This window comes from Scatophagus argus, chromosome 3, assembly GCF_020382885.2.
Source record: "Scatophagus argus isolate fScaArg1 chromosome 3, fScaArg1.pri, whole genome shotgun sequence".
In the NCBI taxonomy this organism is placed as follows: Eukaryota; Metazoa; Chordata; class Actinopteri; family Scatophagidae; genus Scatophagus; species Scatophagus argus.
The window spans coordinates 22041545-22060262 of NC_058495.1; the positions used below are offsets into that span (position 1 = coordinate 22041545).

At 43.7% G+C, this 18718-nt stretch overlaps 1 protein-coding gene across 19 annotated transcripts in view; it reads right to left on the reverse strand.

The window, feature by feature from the left end:
* foxp1b (forkhead box P1b) overlaps positions 1-18718 on the reverse strand; it is a 149579-nt gene that overhangs the window by 24252 nt on the left and 106609 nt on the right. For 14 of the 19 annotated variants that reach the window (XR_006843025.1, XM_046384756.1, XM_046384751.1 and 11 more), the window contains 4 exons: positions 12079-12216; positions 11717-11818; positions 8159-8309; positions 2039-2228 (listed from right to left, as the gene is read on the reverse strand). Coding sequence is in view for 18 of the 19 variants with exons in the window: in XM_046384756.1 (XP_046240712.1) it covers positions 2039-2228; positions 8159-8309; positions 11717-11818; positions 12079-12216 (581 nt within the window). In the remaining variant the exon portion in view is untranslated. The remainder of the gene's footprint in view (positions 1-2038; positions 2229-8158; positions 8310-11716; positions 11819-12078; positions 12217-18718) is intronic. The other 5 variants (XM_046384760.1, XM_046384766.1, XM_046384761.1 and 2 more) reach the window with 3 other exon arrangements.

The following is an 18718-nucleotide window of genomic DNA, read 5'->3' on the forward strand; positions in this document are numbered from 1 at the left end:
AGGCTTGTTTCTGTTGCATGACAAAAGGACTAGCAAAACCGCATCAATTAAAAGTTCATTAAGTTCAGCACTGGGAGGATGAGTGGATGCTCTCTATTTACGCCCAGGCCGGCCCAGCCCATTATCTTCAACCTGATTATTCAAATCCCTGGATTATAACACAGACGTTTTCTCAGAGCCTTGCTTAGAATAATCATACTTCATAATATTTCATTTTTCTTCCCATGGAGTCTGATTAGAATTGAGTCTGCAGCATCAAAAGAGGGGAACAATGCTCTTGATAGTTGTGCGATTCCAAAATTAACACAAGAAAGGATTATTGGTTGCGTGAATCTAAATTAGCATCATTCAGCATTTAGTGAGGAATGTTTTGTGTTCTCTTTGTATCACTTATCTATTCTTAGTGATTTGCACATTTGAAAGTCTGGGTAGGTAATCCATGGCTTCCTCGAGCAGATGGGCCGGATGAGAATCACCTGCTCACTTTTCTGACAGATCTAAGATACTGCGAGAATATTCATACAGAGACTGCCTTCCTCACTTAAGCTTGTGTTAAACTGCTGTTGACATCTTCTTTAATCTCTGACAGTCAGCGCGAGGCAGAGGGGCTGCCAGCTCTTACGTTATGTCTTCTCCGATGTTTCATGGAGCCCTCAGCTAAGGCTGGTTCTTGCCTTTTCCTGCCATCGATGCTCACCTTGTTTGCTCGCTCGCGACAATGTGTGATGGAGTGAGCGAGTCAATATCCTCCCCTGCGATTTGTCTTCAACTACACAAAAACCAGACATTCAGCCAGACACTGGATGAAGGACGGGAAGCCTGTGGATATTGTCAACTGTGGGAGCAGCAAACGCCTGGTTTTTTTTTTTTATTATTATTTTATTTTTCTCCAATGTCTGTGCTGGAAGATAACTTTGAAACACAGCAAAGAGGATAAGTCTGCACAGGTACCATGAATCTGTTTAAAGCCGATACCACAGCTTAAAGAGGAATAACTGCATTTCGTTCGTATCTCTCCATCAGCGAATCACAGTATTCCCTCTTGAAGTCACAAAGATCCCCTGACTTGAAGCTCCTCTTCACCTCCAAAGGCCCGCTGGTTTACTACGCTAAACATGTTTTCGTCGGCACTGCTTTCATAATGACGTGTAGGTTTTGATCACTGAAACACAAGTCAGATGTTGTGCAGTGAGCTCATGGTGCCTGGAGGCTCCTCACTAGCAGTTCAAAGATCAGACTTTGGTGCAAGAAAACAAGCAAATGTGTAAGATGCCAAATTAATTCCTTCCTTAAAGACACAGAAACACAGCTCTGAGAGCAAACGCCTTTCATGGATGATTCAAAACAGGTTTGAAAATATGATACACCCAGCGCTTGTTGGTTCTCACATAAAACAGCTTGTTGTTCTTGTTTTTTTTCAAAATTATTCCTGGACTGACAAGCGATGATCATGTTGACTCTACATGTCAACAAGACACTCAATATACCAGGAAGTGTATTTCCTTTCTGAAAAGACACTGGTAGTCTGAATGTTTTCAAAGATTTTCAAGCCACAGCTGCACTTCCCAACATGCGACTGAAACAATAGCAGGAGGAGGTCAATGCCCTGACCTCATTAATACTATGGTGCACTTTTCTCCAAATCCCTGTATTCCTTCCAGGTGTTCCTTAGAAATCCCCAGCTGCACAAAGGCACACAGAACAGTGACCTTAATGGAAGAAACACTTACAAACTATAAATTAATAGTAATTTCTGACAAAACCCTACAGGGACATCTCCATCAACTGAGGCCCTGTGAGAAATTGCTATTTTAAATGGGAATCTAAGGAACACGGTCCTTGTGTTTTCTTTACAGTAAGATGACAGTGAAGAGGAGCTTAATTACCAGCTGCAGGTTACAAATAACGTAGAGAAGCACGCTTTGGAAAGCTCCATTTTAAGGTTGTGTGTCTTCACTGTTCTCATTGTGAAGCACATGCAAATACAAGAAAAGAAAACCACAAATGTGTAAAAGACACTGCAGATCAAGGAACTCACCCTTCTCTCTTGTGACTCATGTACTGCCCGTTGGTGGAGGCGTGCTGGTTGAGAATTGTGTTTTTTGGCGTCGCCGGGGATGACAGGTCAAGGCCCCGGTGGCCATTGTTGCTGCTGTTGTTGTGCTCCTCCTTCACGTGAGCGTTTGTCACCTCCTTCCACAATTGCTGCAGCTCTGCTGGAATCATGCCTGAGACAAACAAATTGGATAATTAAATCAATTAACAGCTAATCCAACTCTCTTCTTCATCACTTAATTAAATCAAAGCGTCTGTAAACAAAGACGAGTATTAATTAGAAAATATTCTACTACAGGATAATGCACTGAGAGCTCTTGCCTCCTCCCCATCTCTCCACCACCTCCTTCTCTCCCTGCCAGTTTTCCTGTGATCTGAAGCGTGTTTGTATACACAAATCCCTGGCATTCACGCAAATTTCATGCCCAGAGTAAATAATTAACATCCAGACAAGGCATGAAATCTGAATAATCACCATCATTTTCTCTCAACAACAGAGATGTGCAGAACATACACAACAAAAAGTTTACAATAGCAACACTAGAAAACATCCCACCCCTTCCTCCTTGAGAAACAGGACCCTGGGGTAATATTCTCAAAAGCGCATTAATGTGCAAAATACTTAAAGCTCTGCACCGCCTCCAATTGACACAGAAGACTTAAACCTCATTTAACAAGTCAAGCACACTGCAGCTCACACAGCCCTTTGAAAAAAAAAAAAAAAAAAAAGAAAATCCCTTGAAGACAGAAGACATTTTTCTGTGAGCGGGAGACACATCCACTGAGTGCGTGTGGTTTTTCTGCCTCTGAGTGACGGCGGTCCCGACACCCAGGGCCAGAGTTGGGATGAAGAAGGATAATTCTGTGTTTGTGCATCCCATTTTCCCTTTGTTGGCTCACAATACGCTGTAAGAGTCCATCTATGGTGTGCGTGTTCCCGTGCCAGAGAACTCTGCTTTCATTTGACACAAATGAGGATAAAACTGATATGTAAAATAAGATTAAGTCTCATGGGTGCAGATTCTCTGGCTATTTGTATTTTCAGTCAAAACAGACCGCATCTGGCTAACCCTGGTTTTAATAGTGCAGTGAAAGATCCAGTATGGGAATATGTGTGGATTTGTACTGGGTATTCAAATCTGTGCTTCAATACGCCACATGTTTTAAGTATGGTGAAAGAAGCCCTTGGATATGCGGTGAATTTAACCACAGAGCAAATGGGCAAGACCACTCGTTTAACATTACAATTAATTAAATCCATTCTCAAAATGAGCACTGGCAAATGAAAGATGATTTGCACATGCTTATCTGCTTGGGTTTATATTCTCCGGGCCCCCTCCCTCCCCGTTTCTCATCAGCAGCTCTATAGATACCAGAAGTGCTCCTTTCAAGCACCAGATTGTAACACATTGTGTGCAAAATGCTTAGTCTTAATTTATTCCTGTTGTGGAAAATAACTCTGAGGTGAAGATCTCAATACGATCAGCAAAAATATTTTTAATTTGATAAGCTACTAAAGATTTTAATTATGCTGGTAATGGAGAACATTGGCCTAATGAGGCGGAGGACTCCAGAGAGACGCAGGGGCTAAGAACTGTGAAATGAGTCTGATAGGATTGCTGTAAATTCACACTAGATCGTTTGCATATCAAAGAGCAGGAAATGATTACAGGACAAATCAATAACCTTTCCACGTTCAAAGCAGCGTCTTTCCTCATTCGAATATTTCAACACCCTCGCTCTATTCTGCCTGCCTGTATTCTCCCTTATTCTCTTCAACGCCTTGATGTGCCCTAATCGAAGTGCACGTCCATGACAGGCTAAACATGCTTAATATTGAGCTCTGTGTTACAGCATGCTAATCCACTGCTTGCTGATTTCCAGTCGCATTATCAAAGGATCCATTGTCGTTTTGATGGCATACGGACACTTTGGAGCAAAAGTCTTTTTTCTGTGACGGCTGGTTTGGAAGTGGAAGGTCACTGGTGATGCGAGTGTCCTGGGCTCCGACAGCGGGAACAATCATTTTCCCCCCACTTGGCGCCCAGTGACAGTGGGCGATGTATTTTTAGCCTATGCGCTTGACAGGGCGGCCCACACTGGCTCAATTACCCGGCAGTCCTGGTGACCCCGACACGGCTGTTTACTCAGACGAAACCGCAGCGGATAGTCTGGTCTGATGAGAGAGGTAACGGAGTGGGACCAGGCTGTCTCTTTCTGGATCTAACCTGTAGTTTTATTGCTCTCTGCTTGCCTCTCCTCTCGCGGTACTCCTATCCAGCCCTAACCTCTTCAAACTCCACAACAGCTATGGCTCATGATTCCACATAAATGACAATAAAATATCATTACCCAAATGTCTCACAGGGTATTATATTTTGTGTTTGGACAAAACGCATTGAGTTTCTCTCCATCTAATTACTGTCGGACACATAATGACATTGATCTGTAAATTCTCTTTCCTGGGTCCCCAGTTTGTCCATCCTTTAAATGCCGGATTGGTTTATCTTTCCTCTTTCCATTTTTCAACACAACTATTCCACTCATTACGACTGGAAAATACGGACAAGCACTCTAAAAAATGTATGTTGTTGGGACACTTGATTGATCACCGGCCTCCCAACTCAATTTTACCTCTGCAGGTAGCTCTGGCACCGAGACAGGCCGAGCTCTTCAACCTTTTCCTGTCCTTGTCCCCCTGTACCCAGGTGACCATGTTCAAGCAAGCAGAAAGTTGATTTAAGGTTCATAATGACATCAGTTGCAGGCCATCATCCCCCAAATAAAAAATGGCCCCCGGTGCTCCGGGCTCTTTAAACCGAGCTGTTACTTCTCACACACAGTGCCGCTGCCATGGGGGGGACAGTGACATCGCTATTAGTTTATTGTTCCATCAGGCTGGGACCTTTACTGCACCCCTGTTTATGTTGCCGTAATCACTGGCCTGCTGATATGCACCCCTTAGGCCTGAAATATGTCCTGTCCTAATGCTGCAGGAACTATTACCAGTAGCCCACTGCTGGATGTATCAATCACTGACAGGTCAGCCGCACTACCCACCGCTGTCCCTGATGTGCCGCTGCTCTGTGAGCACTTCATGGCTCGCCACATTCTTTGCTTTCACATTACCGACAAATTTGTCTTGTCACTGTCCCACTGGCCTCTCCTGGACAGCTTAAATGATGTTGTGCAGCTACAAGACCTCACTCTCTTGCAGAGCAACCTCTGCTGTTTTAGCCAGGATGTGCACAAACACACACAGTCTCATCCAACACCTGAGCAACGTGAGCCTGAGCAACCACTGACTCACTTGTCGGGTCAAGAGGACAGGCTTTTTGTGAGGAAGGCGGGTGGGGGTGGGGTGGATCAAATTTATATTTATGAGAATTATATCCTCCCCAAACACATTGTTGTAATTCATAACAGATACCGTCTGGCCGCTTCCAAGACTTTGAACATTAATGTCAAAAGAATTTACGACAAGAGAAACAAATTACACTCCAGATAATGTGAGCAATTGTTTTTCACTCAAAACGCCTATCTACAAGTTTATACTTAATTAGTGCTATCAAATTTTTTGAAAAACTAATTCAGATGCATTCTTTCAGTCCACTGTTGCGGCAGAAAAAAAAAAAGACTGTAATCTGTCTCAGCCAACAATGTAACTGAGAAACAAACTGATGCAAAAATGAGCAGTAAGCTGCATCAAAGTGCCCTAAACACAAAGGCAGACGGCCTAATTTCATTTACCTACTCTGTTACAGTGGCACATTATTGGCTCTTCTCACTGTCTCAGCACATGCAGAAGATACAAGTGAACTGCTTGTCACAACAGTGGCTTTTTTAAAATAAATAATTATATTGATATCTTAATTTGGAAATGAAAGAAATAAAAATCATGCCAATTTACTACCCCCAAAGTTTGAACCCGTAATCACCGGGACCCAAACAGAGCAGATCAACTCATCACTTCCGACGCAGTGCTAACTGCTAGCTGAATATTGCAGATTAGATCTGAGCACCATAGGCCCAGCCCGCTGATGCATGAAAGAGTTTAGTGATGTGGAAAACAGAAAGGTCATCAATAACTTCAAACAGTCAAGCAGAAAATGTGTAGAATAGGAAGACAAACTGGGGGCCTGAAGCAGCAGGCTAAGTGCTGTAACAGCTGTCGGAGGCGCAGAGTTAACCATCAATGGATTGCGAGGGCCGACTAACTGGGTTCGACTGGTTGTGGCAAACTGAAACAAAAGACTTATTGTGCACGGGGAGATTGACTTCCTCATCTTGATGTTTATTCAAACAACACCTTCAAGAGAATAGTTTTGAATACAGCTCATTTAAATATAATGTTGACAATGGAAAATTCCACACAAGAATTCATGCATATTATTTCCAATCAGGGACATTTCCAATTTTGTTGTATCTATGGCACCATGCTGGGTATATTGAATTCAGCATGTGGCATGATGCATGGATCTGTGCTATTAATGCAAGTAATAACCGAAAAGTTTCAACTACGTGGCTCTAACAAAGCATAAACGTGTTGAAAACCAAACAGAAATAAATTCAACAGACCTACTCTCTTGATAAGGTGAGATTCCTTGGAGGTATTTGATGATGGCACAGTATAAACAGGATGTTCTGGGACTGTTGTGAAATCCATCAAGTGTACACTACGTAGTCATATCACCCATATAATGCTTTACTCAAGGGGTGTGTGTGTGTTTGCCAGACATCTGACACACAGCAATTCAGCAAAGCACACACACAACACAGCAGCGCTCCACGCCTGTGCCCATGGCAATCGTCTGCGAGTGGATGAGTGATTCCATACTCAGTACAAACAATAACACCACTGTACAAACCGTGTTTGTGTTTGCCCATTACCTAAGCACCCCCCTCCCCCCCACAACACTCCCGTTTCTATCGCCCTTATCTTGTTATTTCAAAACTGTTTGCCTTCGCTGGGAATGAATAGTCTATGTCATGTCGACGCCGTCGACCTTGTGACGGCTGCTTTGTCACAAGGCGACCACTCCTTAACAAAATATTACAAAATAAATAAAGAAATAAACTTCCTGGCCAAACAACAAGTGTTGACTCCTTATCAAGTTAGAGGCGGTTTCACAATGACAAGTTCACTGGCAGTTTACGAACAATAGAGCCAGCCAATAGAGCCTTTGTCCAGGCTGAAGGAGACTGCCACCAGAATGCCAACCAAAGAGGACAAGACAACGCGTGGACATCAAACTCTATTTCCATTCGAGAACAATTGGAGATTTTAATTCTAAAATACATATAGAAATGTATATTCTCTTCTAAGTGAACACAGGTGGAGCATAGCTGAATCAAACTGCAATGTCGCAGTGAACAGCACATAAGGTATAGGATGCCATTTGGTAAATTAGAGAAGAGTGTTGAGCGATGATTTACAGTAGGTGTGTCCTGAATCAGTGAAACCACTTACAGTATGTGGTTACATACTTAAGTGCTGCATTGTTCACTTTGACTAAGCAAATTTGTTCAGGCATTGTAAAGCAGAGCAACAACAGTAGCAGATCAAACCACCCTGAATATATAGAGATACTAACCTACACAAAGCTGCCATGTTAAAACAGATTGTTGGTCAAGCTGCCATCTGAGAACCTTCCAGACTTCAACTCTCTTTAGGGGTTTAGGTTTTTGAAGTGCCAGAGGAATACTAATATTTATTTTATAACGGGGCTGCTTATAGTCACAGAATTCCCCTTACTGTAAAAACAGCCGCTAACAATGTCCAGGGACGAACTTGCATTTTATCAGGTGCAGGATCATCCAGTGAGTTCACCCTAATCTCCATTGTTATTGTCTTACAACCCACACTATAATATGAAACGTACTCAAGAAAAAGGATAAATCGTCACTTTTCATCAGCAACTTTATGCACGTCCACACATTTTGGAATTAAATCGGGTGTTGGATAATCTCCAGTCACTGTTTTGTTGCAGTGTTTTGTTAGCACAGTTGTTCCTGTTGAGCAGCTGAGGGCTGATGGACAGGGGATCTGACTAAGTGCTGTGGGCTAGTAGCTCAATGCAGTGCTGTGATACGAGGTACTGACCCTGAGTGAGGGAGTGCAGGGGCAGGCCGGTCTGTCCAGGCTGGATTGTGAGCAGTCCTTGCCTCTGAAGGTTGAGCAGATGCTGCTGCTGGACCTGCTGGACCTGCAGGAGCTGCTGCTGGAAGGCCAACTGCTGTGCTGACACCTGCTGCTGGTGGCACACGCACACGCACACACACATAAACACAAAGATACAAAGATAAAGAGGCACGCCATCAGCAAACATACACACATATAAAAGCATAACAGCCAGTGCAAACATGTGAAGTTGAATTTCAGGTTTGCACATTACCGGATTCATGTATGACTTGGAAGAAAAACATTAAAGTCCAAGGCCACAGAGTGCATAGTTCAGGTTGTAAAATTTAACACTTTGGAACAACACGTTCGTTCATAAAAACACAAAGTTAATGGATTTTGTGTGAGCCTACACACAACAGCAGAGTGTGATTTCATAAATTTGCTGTGGGTTTGTCTGGGCTCACTTAAGACAGGTAGAGTATAACAGCTCTCTCTCTCTCTTAATTAACGAGGAGTCGGGAGGCAAATGACAAACAATGAAACAACATAGTTAATCATTCATAATAAGAGCCACAGGAATTTAATTACAGCCATTCATAATTCAGCAAACAACGTGTGACTAAATCAAAGTGCTTAATAACCACCCTAGCAACTCTCACAACTCTCCCAGGCATGGCGCTGAGCTCAGGGATGCACTCGTCCCCCCAGCCAGCGCGGCAGGCTTTATACCATCGCATACTGTGGACTTACTGAGAGATGTAGATTGTTTTGTTGATCTAACTGTTTCATCAAGAAGCCTTTAATGAAAAGCTGGTGTGTCTTTACTGATGTGGGAGTCGGGGGGGGGGACATTTTTGGCTCTGGCAAGTGAAACGTGTGAACTCTGATAGGATAAAAAAGTGATACGAGAGTAGAGAAGAAAATGAAAAGCAGAAAAAGACGTCAGAATAATAAATAGAAGGAAATTATCTAATATCCCCAATCTCCTATGAGTCAAAACAAATGAGAGATGTTATTTAGATAACAGGGGCACAGAGGAGAGAGATGACTTTTACCCTTTCATCAGTTCCTGCTCATAACAACTCACCAAAATGTCTGTCATTACCAAATAAATGACAACATATTTTCTAAGAGATAAAGATAAAATAAACATGCCTGACACTCATCGACATTCTAGGCCTGTTTATGAGTATACAAGGCCAGTTGTCAAGTGGGCGGGAGGAGAGGAGGGGGCACTAAAAGCAGCACAGGGGCTGCCAAGCTGTGCACCGCACCCTGTTACCAAACACAGGATACACCACTTTGTTTACTTCTCACAATTGAATGCATACAAAAAAGGTCTCGGTGCAACGTGGCTGTCAGGTCACTTGCCGGCGGCTCTGAAACAGCCAGATAAAACGCGTCCCCTCCGCCTGCCCCCGTTCGGCTTGTCAAAAGAGTCTAGAGGCCTTCCTTTCCCTTCCTCTTCCCGCCCCTCCTGCCCCACACCCTGCCTGCCGCTCCAGCACTGCCTCACTAAAAATAAAGCTCTGGGCAGCACTCGTCGTCTCATTGGATCAATCAGGGGAAGAAGGCGCGCTGACAGTGGAAAGCGGAGGGTCATAATTGAGGAGTAACCACATTCATTCACAGGCTCACCCGTGATCTAACCCAGAACGAGCCGAGAGGAAAGTGGGAGAGATGTCACAGAGGTCTCAGCGAAATTTGGGATGCAGGTGGCCTGTGATCTACTCTGATCCATCCCATTTATGAAAACTGGTTGTTGTTTCTTTTCCCTTCTATCAGTGTGAGAAAAGTTTCTCATGTCTTCAGTGAAATTTCTGTTCTCCAGCTCGTCGCTGACAGCCTGAGATGAAGATAATAGTGCTACGGGGGTGGGAGTTCACAGGGAACAATGTCTTTCATCAAAACGCTAAGTAAATAGAGGGTGGCTTTTCAGCAAAAAGGAAGAAAGAAAAGTCAAGTATTGCAAATAAATTTAAGACTCTCCCCTTTACATTTTTTTTTCTCTTCTGGTCCCATCAGCTGACAGGAGCTCCTGTGCGCTCCCAGCATGCAGACACATTAAAAACCCCCAGACCCAATAGACCAAATAAGAGGTTAACAAGAAGTGGCACGAGGGAGAGAAAAATACAGTCGCTGACAAATGATAAAGAGTGGCACTGGCAGGCCTTTATTGTCAAGCTTCAAATATAAAGTTAAAGATCTTTGAAAAACTAAATTTTGATGTCTTTAAAATAAAAGAGGCACAAAGCAACAACAGGGGGTTATTGTCTGGCAGCCACAGGGGAGTCACTGCGTAATTCTTATTCTGTCTTTTGATGGCTGCGAGAAATGCGACTGAAGAAAGAGGGAGCGATGGGGAGAGAAAGAAAACATTGGTGGAGGGGGAAGAGCCTCTCAAGGCTGCATCCATTTCCTGTGATCATACATAATATGCTTCAAAAGTTGTTTTTTTTTTTCTTTTATTCTCATGCTCCATTCAACTGATCAATTGCACCTCCTTGCCTCCCCCCCCCTCACCTCCCCTTTTCTCCCTTGCTCCTCTAGTGTTTACATCAGATGCGACTTGGTGACAGGCCCTATCTGAGGCCGAGGAGCTCTGCTGTCATGTTGATTTATGGGAGCATCACGCCACAACTTGTCCAAACTGAAACCCGCAGTTCATTAATTAGGGAGCTACGACTTTGAAGTTGGGATCTTCGACAGCACGCGGACGTGTGTGTGTGAGCATGTGTGGATTTGTGTGTGTGTCTGCTTTTAACACTTGGCTTAATTTTCTATGCTTCCTCCATTCTCCAAACATGGAACTCAACGGGGACAAGTGCAAAAATTCCCAGATTGTCTTTGAACTTCTTTTGACCGCACAATAATAATTTGCTTTGTCCACAGTGATGCCTGTATCCCCCAGTCATTAACACGCATTAAGCTGCTGCCTATGAGCAAGTCCTGATGTACTGGAGGGAGCAAAGGAGAACGAGCTAGGAAGATGGAGGAGGAGGGAAAAAAAAAAAAACCTTCAACACGGGCAACAAAGCTGGGAGCGCTCTCTGCACTGATATCTCACAATTACATGCCTTCTCTTCCTCTGCCATTTCCATGTTAATTACCGAGAAAAGCCTCTCAGATTTATGTGCTCCGTGTTCCTGCCTTTCTCCCTTCTGCCTTTCATTATGTCCTACGCAGGAACGGTCATCTCTTTGTTGCACAGGACACTTGTTTACTTGGAAAAAAATAATAATCTAGAACAATGGACCAAATCTCCAGGATTTATAAAATGTTATACATATAATGTGGAGACGGTTCCAGAAAGGGAGACGCTGTATTCTAAGCACAGTATCAGTCAGTTGTCGCCATTTATCCAGCGGATCTGACATGCTAATCAGAAGCATGAGTGCACTTGATTCTCCCCTTCTCCACTCTGCTTTAACCACAGTCTGGAAGCAGATGGGGTTGAGGGAGGGAGCACATGGCTTCACTGCTCTGTCTGGCCAACGGGTTTGGTAATGGCAGGCGGTTGGAGTGATGTCAGCCTACCTCTTTACTCTGTTTGCTGCCTGCATGCTGCTGCTGCTGCTGCTGTAAAAGCTGGAGGTGGAGCTGTTCCTGCTGCTTCTTGTAGAACTCTTGGAGTTGCTGCTGCAGAAGAGACAGGGAGGTGACGTGAGAGTCTGTCAGTCATATAAACTCAGCAGTGGGTTTAGTGAGAATTTTCAATACTTTGAGTCTTTGACGCTTGGAAAAGAGAACAGAACAGCAGTTCAAAGTGAATTTATCTAGTGAAATGCTGTCTATACATGAGAGGATTTTTTATTCCAGACTGTGACATCCATCATTTGAAACACACGACGCCTTGTCTGACCAAATTATTCATGACAAGCATGTCAGTTGTACATTACCTGCTGTAACATGAGGGCCTGTTGCTGCTGGAGGAGAACCTGGAGCTGCTGAGGGCTCAGGACTTGCTGCTGAAGGATCTGCTGCATCTGCTGTGGAGTTATCACTTGAGGTGTCATCATAGCCACTGAAACTGGAACCTGCATGGACACACGAAACGAGCAGAGAGATGTCAAAATAAAAGAGAAAAAAGAAAACCAACAACAGAGTATACTGACGCAGTACAGAGTTGATGTAGGAAACGAAAAGCTATCCATCCTCTGAACAAACTTCTTCCTGTTAACAGGCGAAAGACTGGAGATTACTGACTAACAATCATCTTGAAGCGTTACAGGCTGCCCTCCAACAAACACACACACACATTTCAGCCCTTCTAACCATTATGACACCACACCACACTGAGGCGAACTAAAGGACACAAGACAACCAGGCGTGGATCATGCCCACCCCGTGACCACCTCCATCCTCTGACCTTCCCCTCTCACACATGGACCCCTCAGCACCGTCTGATATGATCTACATCTGCTGCACTGCTTCTTGGAGCTCGCCGTGTACACAATGCGGCAAATGTGCCATACCTGAGGACGTCAGAAACTGCTTCAAAAATACTATGGTCGGCTCATCGCAAGTGCACCACATGTCATGTGAGAAGATTTCATTAGAGACGCTGTCAACAGGGATCTATTATTGTGAAGATACAGAGTGCCTGGAGGAGGAGGAGCCACGGTGAAGAACATGCAGGCCTCTAACTAACTCCCAGCAGAAAGGTGTGAGTGCATGACTCCTCAAAACAAATGATTTGTTGTGACACTGAAAAAGCCCCCACAGTTGTCAGGGTGCCTTAATTGCTCCGGCGGCGTAGGGGACTCGGAGTGTGTCTGGGTGCTGCCACTCACTGCTATGATGTGCTGTACCATTAAAAGCTCCTTTCCATGACATTCGGATGACAAACGGCAGCTAAGATGCACTCGACAGCGCTGCGTCTTCGCAGTTGTTAACATGTTTGCCAGTCGTTCTTTTGTGTACGTGCACGTGTACATTCGTCAGTATGTATATAAGTGTATGTTAAAATGTGCGTTGTGTTTCTCAGGATCACGTCAGCTGCTGGTACAGTGGACACAACGGGTGACAGTCTGTCTTCACCAAGGTTACCCAAATTGTGTGGCCGCCTCACAGCTAATGACACCCTCTGAATTTTTCATGCATTTCTGAATGTTATTTTGCTGTTTAAAGCCTCGTCCGGGGCTTTTCTTGACACACACCCCGCATGCACATCACCTTATTCATTCTCCCCACTGTAGCATAAAACACAAACAAAGCGCTGCCGTAATGAACAGCATGTACTGCAAATTCAGAGGAAAGGGCAGCGATGTCAAACAGGACAGAACAGCTTTGATGCTCTCCGTTAACTTTATTGAGCCGCGCCACAGTACGCCGTGCTGCGTTCTTCCAGCCCCGAGAGAACGAAGGAGGTTCAGCCCCACCCAGGACTAACACACACTTCACATTTCTCATCTCCAGCACCAGGCGTAGGAGCACGAGGAAGAAAATGCAATATTAATTCCCCCCTGTATTATGTCTTAATATGCAGTTCATCTTGACTTTTGCACATGACTTGTCCTGTCATTTGCATAGCCCTGGCCTCCCATTTCCTAATTTCACAGTCATTATCCACTGAAGTCCTTTTTTCTGGGCATCGCTAAATTTGATGAACTATTCTGAAGGTCAACCAAGCAGCCCTGTCTTCCTGACACGCAAGCGCCATACTAGGAGCGATGTATAGTTCCCGTCTAAACATTTACCCCCCACCCACCACGAACAAATAATAAAGCCTTCCCTCTTTTTTGAAGCTTTCCTTTAACTGCATGCATTAACAATCTACTCCACACTTGTCATGCTCTATTTTTTTATACTACCGTGTTAAAGCCACAAATGTAGCCTTATTTTCAAATGTATAATCATTTTGTCACGCCATATTATAAACAGTGAGATGTGAAAACAGGGAAAGCAAACTCCAAGCTAACGCAGAGATTTTACACACTTAAGCAGCTCTCAATAGCGGCCAATTTCATTACAAATTATGCTGAGATTTCTTTCAATTTAACTGTCTTAATTCTTTACACCTTGGCTGTATATCTCATCATGGTTTCACACTTTGCCTTGTCAGAAGCGTCTGGCTCACAGTAACTACTGCTAGAGCAGCTTCCTCTGTGCAAAGCCCCAGCAAGAGGCTATTACAGACCCCCATTTTATTACCCATTACTATTGAGGTCATTAGCAGAAAGAGGGATTGTATGCTTCTTAACCTATTGATCAATGTAACTACTACCATTTAATCCTGTGCTGAAGGAGTGAAAATCTGCCTAAGACTGGATCCTATTGAGAGGAAGGGCGGGAGGGAGCACTTTAACTGAAAAATATTGCCCTGGCCGCTGTATCATGCCCATTTAACGCAAACACGGGACGCCAGTCGCCATTTAGAGCACTCCCATATGGTGCACTCCCTTATCTCCTGGATAACATCACGACTCCAGATGATCCACAAAAATATATCACCATCTAAAGATAGTCTAAGAGGAGTCTCATACTGGGCTAATAACTGGAGGGATCCACTGAGCCCAGCTCTAATCTACTCTACCAATATGAGGGTGTGAAAAAGAGGACATTCTGAGGATGCCAGAAATAGCTGACGTTTATAAATTTCACGAAGGTGTGGTGCTCTCCAGGTGCCTCCGATACATAAACATTCAAACGTGGAACATTCTCACACAGCTGCAGAGTGACTGGAGGCAATATACTGTACCAGCACAGGCCTGCCAGCCAAACACACACACACACACACACACACACACACACACACAGGCACAGGCACATGGGGAGCCCATAACACTGTATATGAGTAGCAAAAAACAAATTTTTCATACGGCGTGAGGAAGTGATTGCACTAAAATGTAATTTAATCATCTGAACAATTTAAAAATTTCAATTTTTTTTTTATTTATTTATTTTTTTTTTTACAATTGAAAACAATTGTCAAAATATTCCTTCAGTCAATGACAGGGATCATTTATTTCAGTCAATTCTGCACCACCTCTGAGCACACACACACACACACACACACACACACACACACACAGCAGAGAAAGCATCTGTCTTTAAAGGACACCTGCAGTAAGCTCCCTTTTGTGCATCACTACTCCAGAAAAAAAAAAAACGCAAAATATGATAATCTAATGAGGGAACACAAACCGCACATCTGAAAACGCTGGAGAGTCACTGATTCAGAGATAATGAAGACGCTCCCCCCAGAACCCCCTCCTTTCACAAGTCAGAGGTCAAAGCCCAGTGAAAAGGAGTAGGGGTGAACGAGACTGTGAGATAGCCCCTTTCGCCGGCACTGAGGCAATTAAGAGGGACAGAAACGAGGGACAGGGAGGTGAACGTCAGCAAGGCCGACACAGGCGTTTCACTGGCCGCAAAGGTGCATCATGGCTGAAAGAAGAAAAAAAAATTAAAGAAAGGAAGGAAAAAAAAAGAAAGGAGAGAATTATCAAATTTTCATTTGCGCTCCCTGGGGTCATCTTGTTTTGTAGGGGCATCAAATGGAATGGAGAAGTAAAAAAAAAAAAAAAAAAAAAAAAGAGAAATAATAAGCCCTAGAGAAATCACAGAGTCTAGTCTGTTTGATGCTGTTGTTTTACCTTGGCCTGCAATGGTGCACGGAAACGACTTCCCATCCTGACTATGATCTCCTGCATGAAAATGTCGCCGAAATGAGGATTTCACGGGAGCTATTGTACTTAAGTGATGAGTGAACATAATTAGTCGTCGACAAGACTGGAAAGACTAATTCCATATTAGCCATTCAGGTCGATTGAAATCGCTGAGGTGGAGAGCTTTATTTCCCTCTAAAAAACAGACACCATATATCCAAACCTTTTGCACTAACAACAATAATAATAATGATGATAATAATTGACTGATATAGACATTGTTACAAAACATAATTTGTGTACGAGACAACACATTTTGGATCCTCGATTCTTCAGTAAGCATAAAAACTACAGAGTAAGACAAAGCCAGCCATCCCTGTGTGTGATGAGAGTAAAGATCTCCTTAATTCCTTCCTTGTCTTCCACAATCAAGCTGTTTTAAAAATGTTTAGAGCACAGATATAAACAGGATAATCACAGCCACATTTTGTCTCCATTCACCATACATCATATACTCTGAAAGGGGTGGGGGTGTAGGGGTGTGAGGGGGAGACTGGGGCTCAAATTATTTGCAGCAACTGTAAAAACAAAAGTTAAGATTGCATTTTAATTAACTTTTTCGACTACAAACAAACAGGTTTTCGCCAGAGCAGGGCCCGGTGTCGGGTTTAAACAAACAAACTGCACGGAGGAGTGAGCGAGCTCTCACCCCAACAATAACAGCTGAGCTGTGAGCCGGACGGTTTCCCACACTGGAGGCAGCCACCGCTGCAGGTGACCACTGCTGTGGGGAGAGCATGCAGGGCACCTGCCCCCCCGACCTCCCCAATACACACACACACACACACACACACACCAGCATGTTTTAGTAGAGTATTCCAATTTGTATTTCCGAAAATTTATGATTTTATCCTTCAATTAAAAAAAGTCAACGGCTCAGTGATTTCTTGTAAAGACAACATCATTAAGAAGAACAGTAATATTAAAATAACACTCAGGCTGTTATATATTTTCAGAATTTTTAGAAGTCAAAATTTCCAAACAGTAAAAACAAAAAACAGCGCTTTGTTACATTTTGATGTGTGACTCAATATCCTGTCACTCTTTTGACCTTTCAGTCCATTCCTCCAAGGGCGGATTTTGCCGCTAAAAGGCATTTCAGTTCTGAAACCTGGCCTACAAACTCAAGGTGACAACTAGCATCCGACACACTGCTGTTCACTGTTTTCACCTTTCCTGGAAACGTCTCATGAACACAGCTTGGTTGAACTGCGTGATCTATGATTTACCAGTCCTGCACGGTTACGCAACGGTGCACGTCTTCAGATGCATTATTTGAGTCCGTTGAGATTTAATTACGATCACAGCCTCTAAAATCCCTTTCAAATGAAACTGCAGTCAAAAGACAATAGCTGACACATCGTTGCGCAGATTGTTTCTATTCTCTGCATAGCAGCAACGCGAAGCTAATCCTTGTTTCCATGACGGCAGACATGAGGGCCACAAATTGTGTTGCTTCTCGATAGTCTTAATGTTGCTGGGTTATGTGTCTCATATAAAGTACACACAGCCAATTAAAAGAATGACGGAGAAAAAGATATCGAGGGTCAAGCAGTCAGGTTTATAGCATTAACTAAAAATCTGGATCTGTCAAACTTGTTTATATCCACACACGACCCGAAAGATCAACACGTCAATATCATCACATCCCTTTTTGTTTTAAAAATATATAGGTCGTGACAAAGACGAGGGGAGAAAAAGACCCTGCTGCCATAAAACACTCTACACCATATAATCTCATCATTATCCTCCCATCTCACCCCTTTGAAATGCATGGCACCACAAGTGTAGAGTTAATCTCCCAATCTGAAACAGAGACGCTCACACTTGGAGCAGTAATGACCCTTTAAATAAAAAAAAAAAAAAAAGAAAGAAAGAAAAAAAAAAGAAAGAAGAAGAAGTAAAGCCTTTTTCAAGTAAACGCATGTTTCGGTCAGAAAAGCCAGGGAATAACAGCAGAGAGCAGCTGGTGGATCACTATATCACTGCTAAACTATTCCCCCGTCTCTTCCCTCCTCTGTGTCTTACCAGCCAGCTATACTACAAAGAAAAAGACCGTCCCTGTAAAGGATATCCCAGCAAGCCACGAGCCTCTGGCGGCTGCCCCCCGTGCCCCCCTCTCCCGGTACACGGCTAATATCTGGTTGCCTATGTCATGGTTTAGAAATGACAGGTGCTGGCAGCCCCTCGCCTTGACAGGCCACTGCACAAATAACGCCCCTGCCTGAAAGGGCTAATGCACTACTAATGAACAATAAATCAACTTTGATTACAAACTGTCAACCCAATCAGCTCTCACTCCAGCTCTCCCAAACTGCAAGTCTCGGCACAGCTGCATGGCATTACGGTGCACACTGCCCTGTTTAGGCTTCGCTCTCCTCCACCTCCTCCTCCTCAACCATCTGATATTCTCCTCCACCTCTCCTTTAAATCAGGCACACACTTTCTTAGCACTGATGCAAGGGTGTTGAAACCCCCCCCCCCCCCCCCCCCCGCCACAAAAAAAGGAAGAAAGTTGTAGTGCAAACAGACAAAAAGAAACACAGCACACTGAAAAAATGAATCACATTTGAGGCTTTTCTGCATTACTTGAAATAACTGTAATAAATACACTTTTTGAGATCATTAAACCACAGAAAGTCAATAGCTGTCTTCTGTGGAAAACCTCAAAGCTTTCAAATAGGATTCAATAGAAAAGTTGACAGCAGAAAAAAAAAATGGAAGAAAGTGACACAACTTTCCCTCCTAAATGCACTCCACAACCCTTTTGTTTAGTGCAGACACACACGCGCACACAAACACTCACACACGGTAACTTTTCAGGAACACCCGAGCGATGACATTTGGAGTGACAGCGTGTCTCTAACGT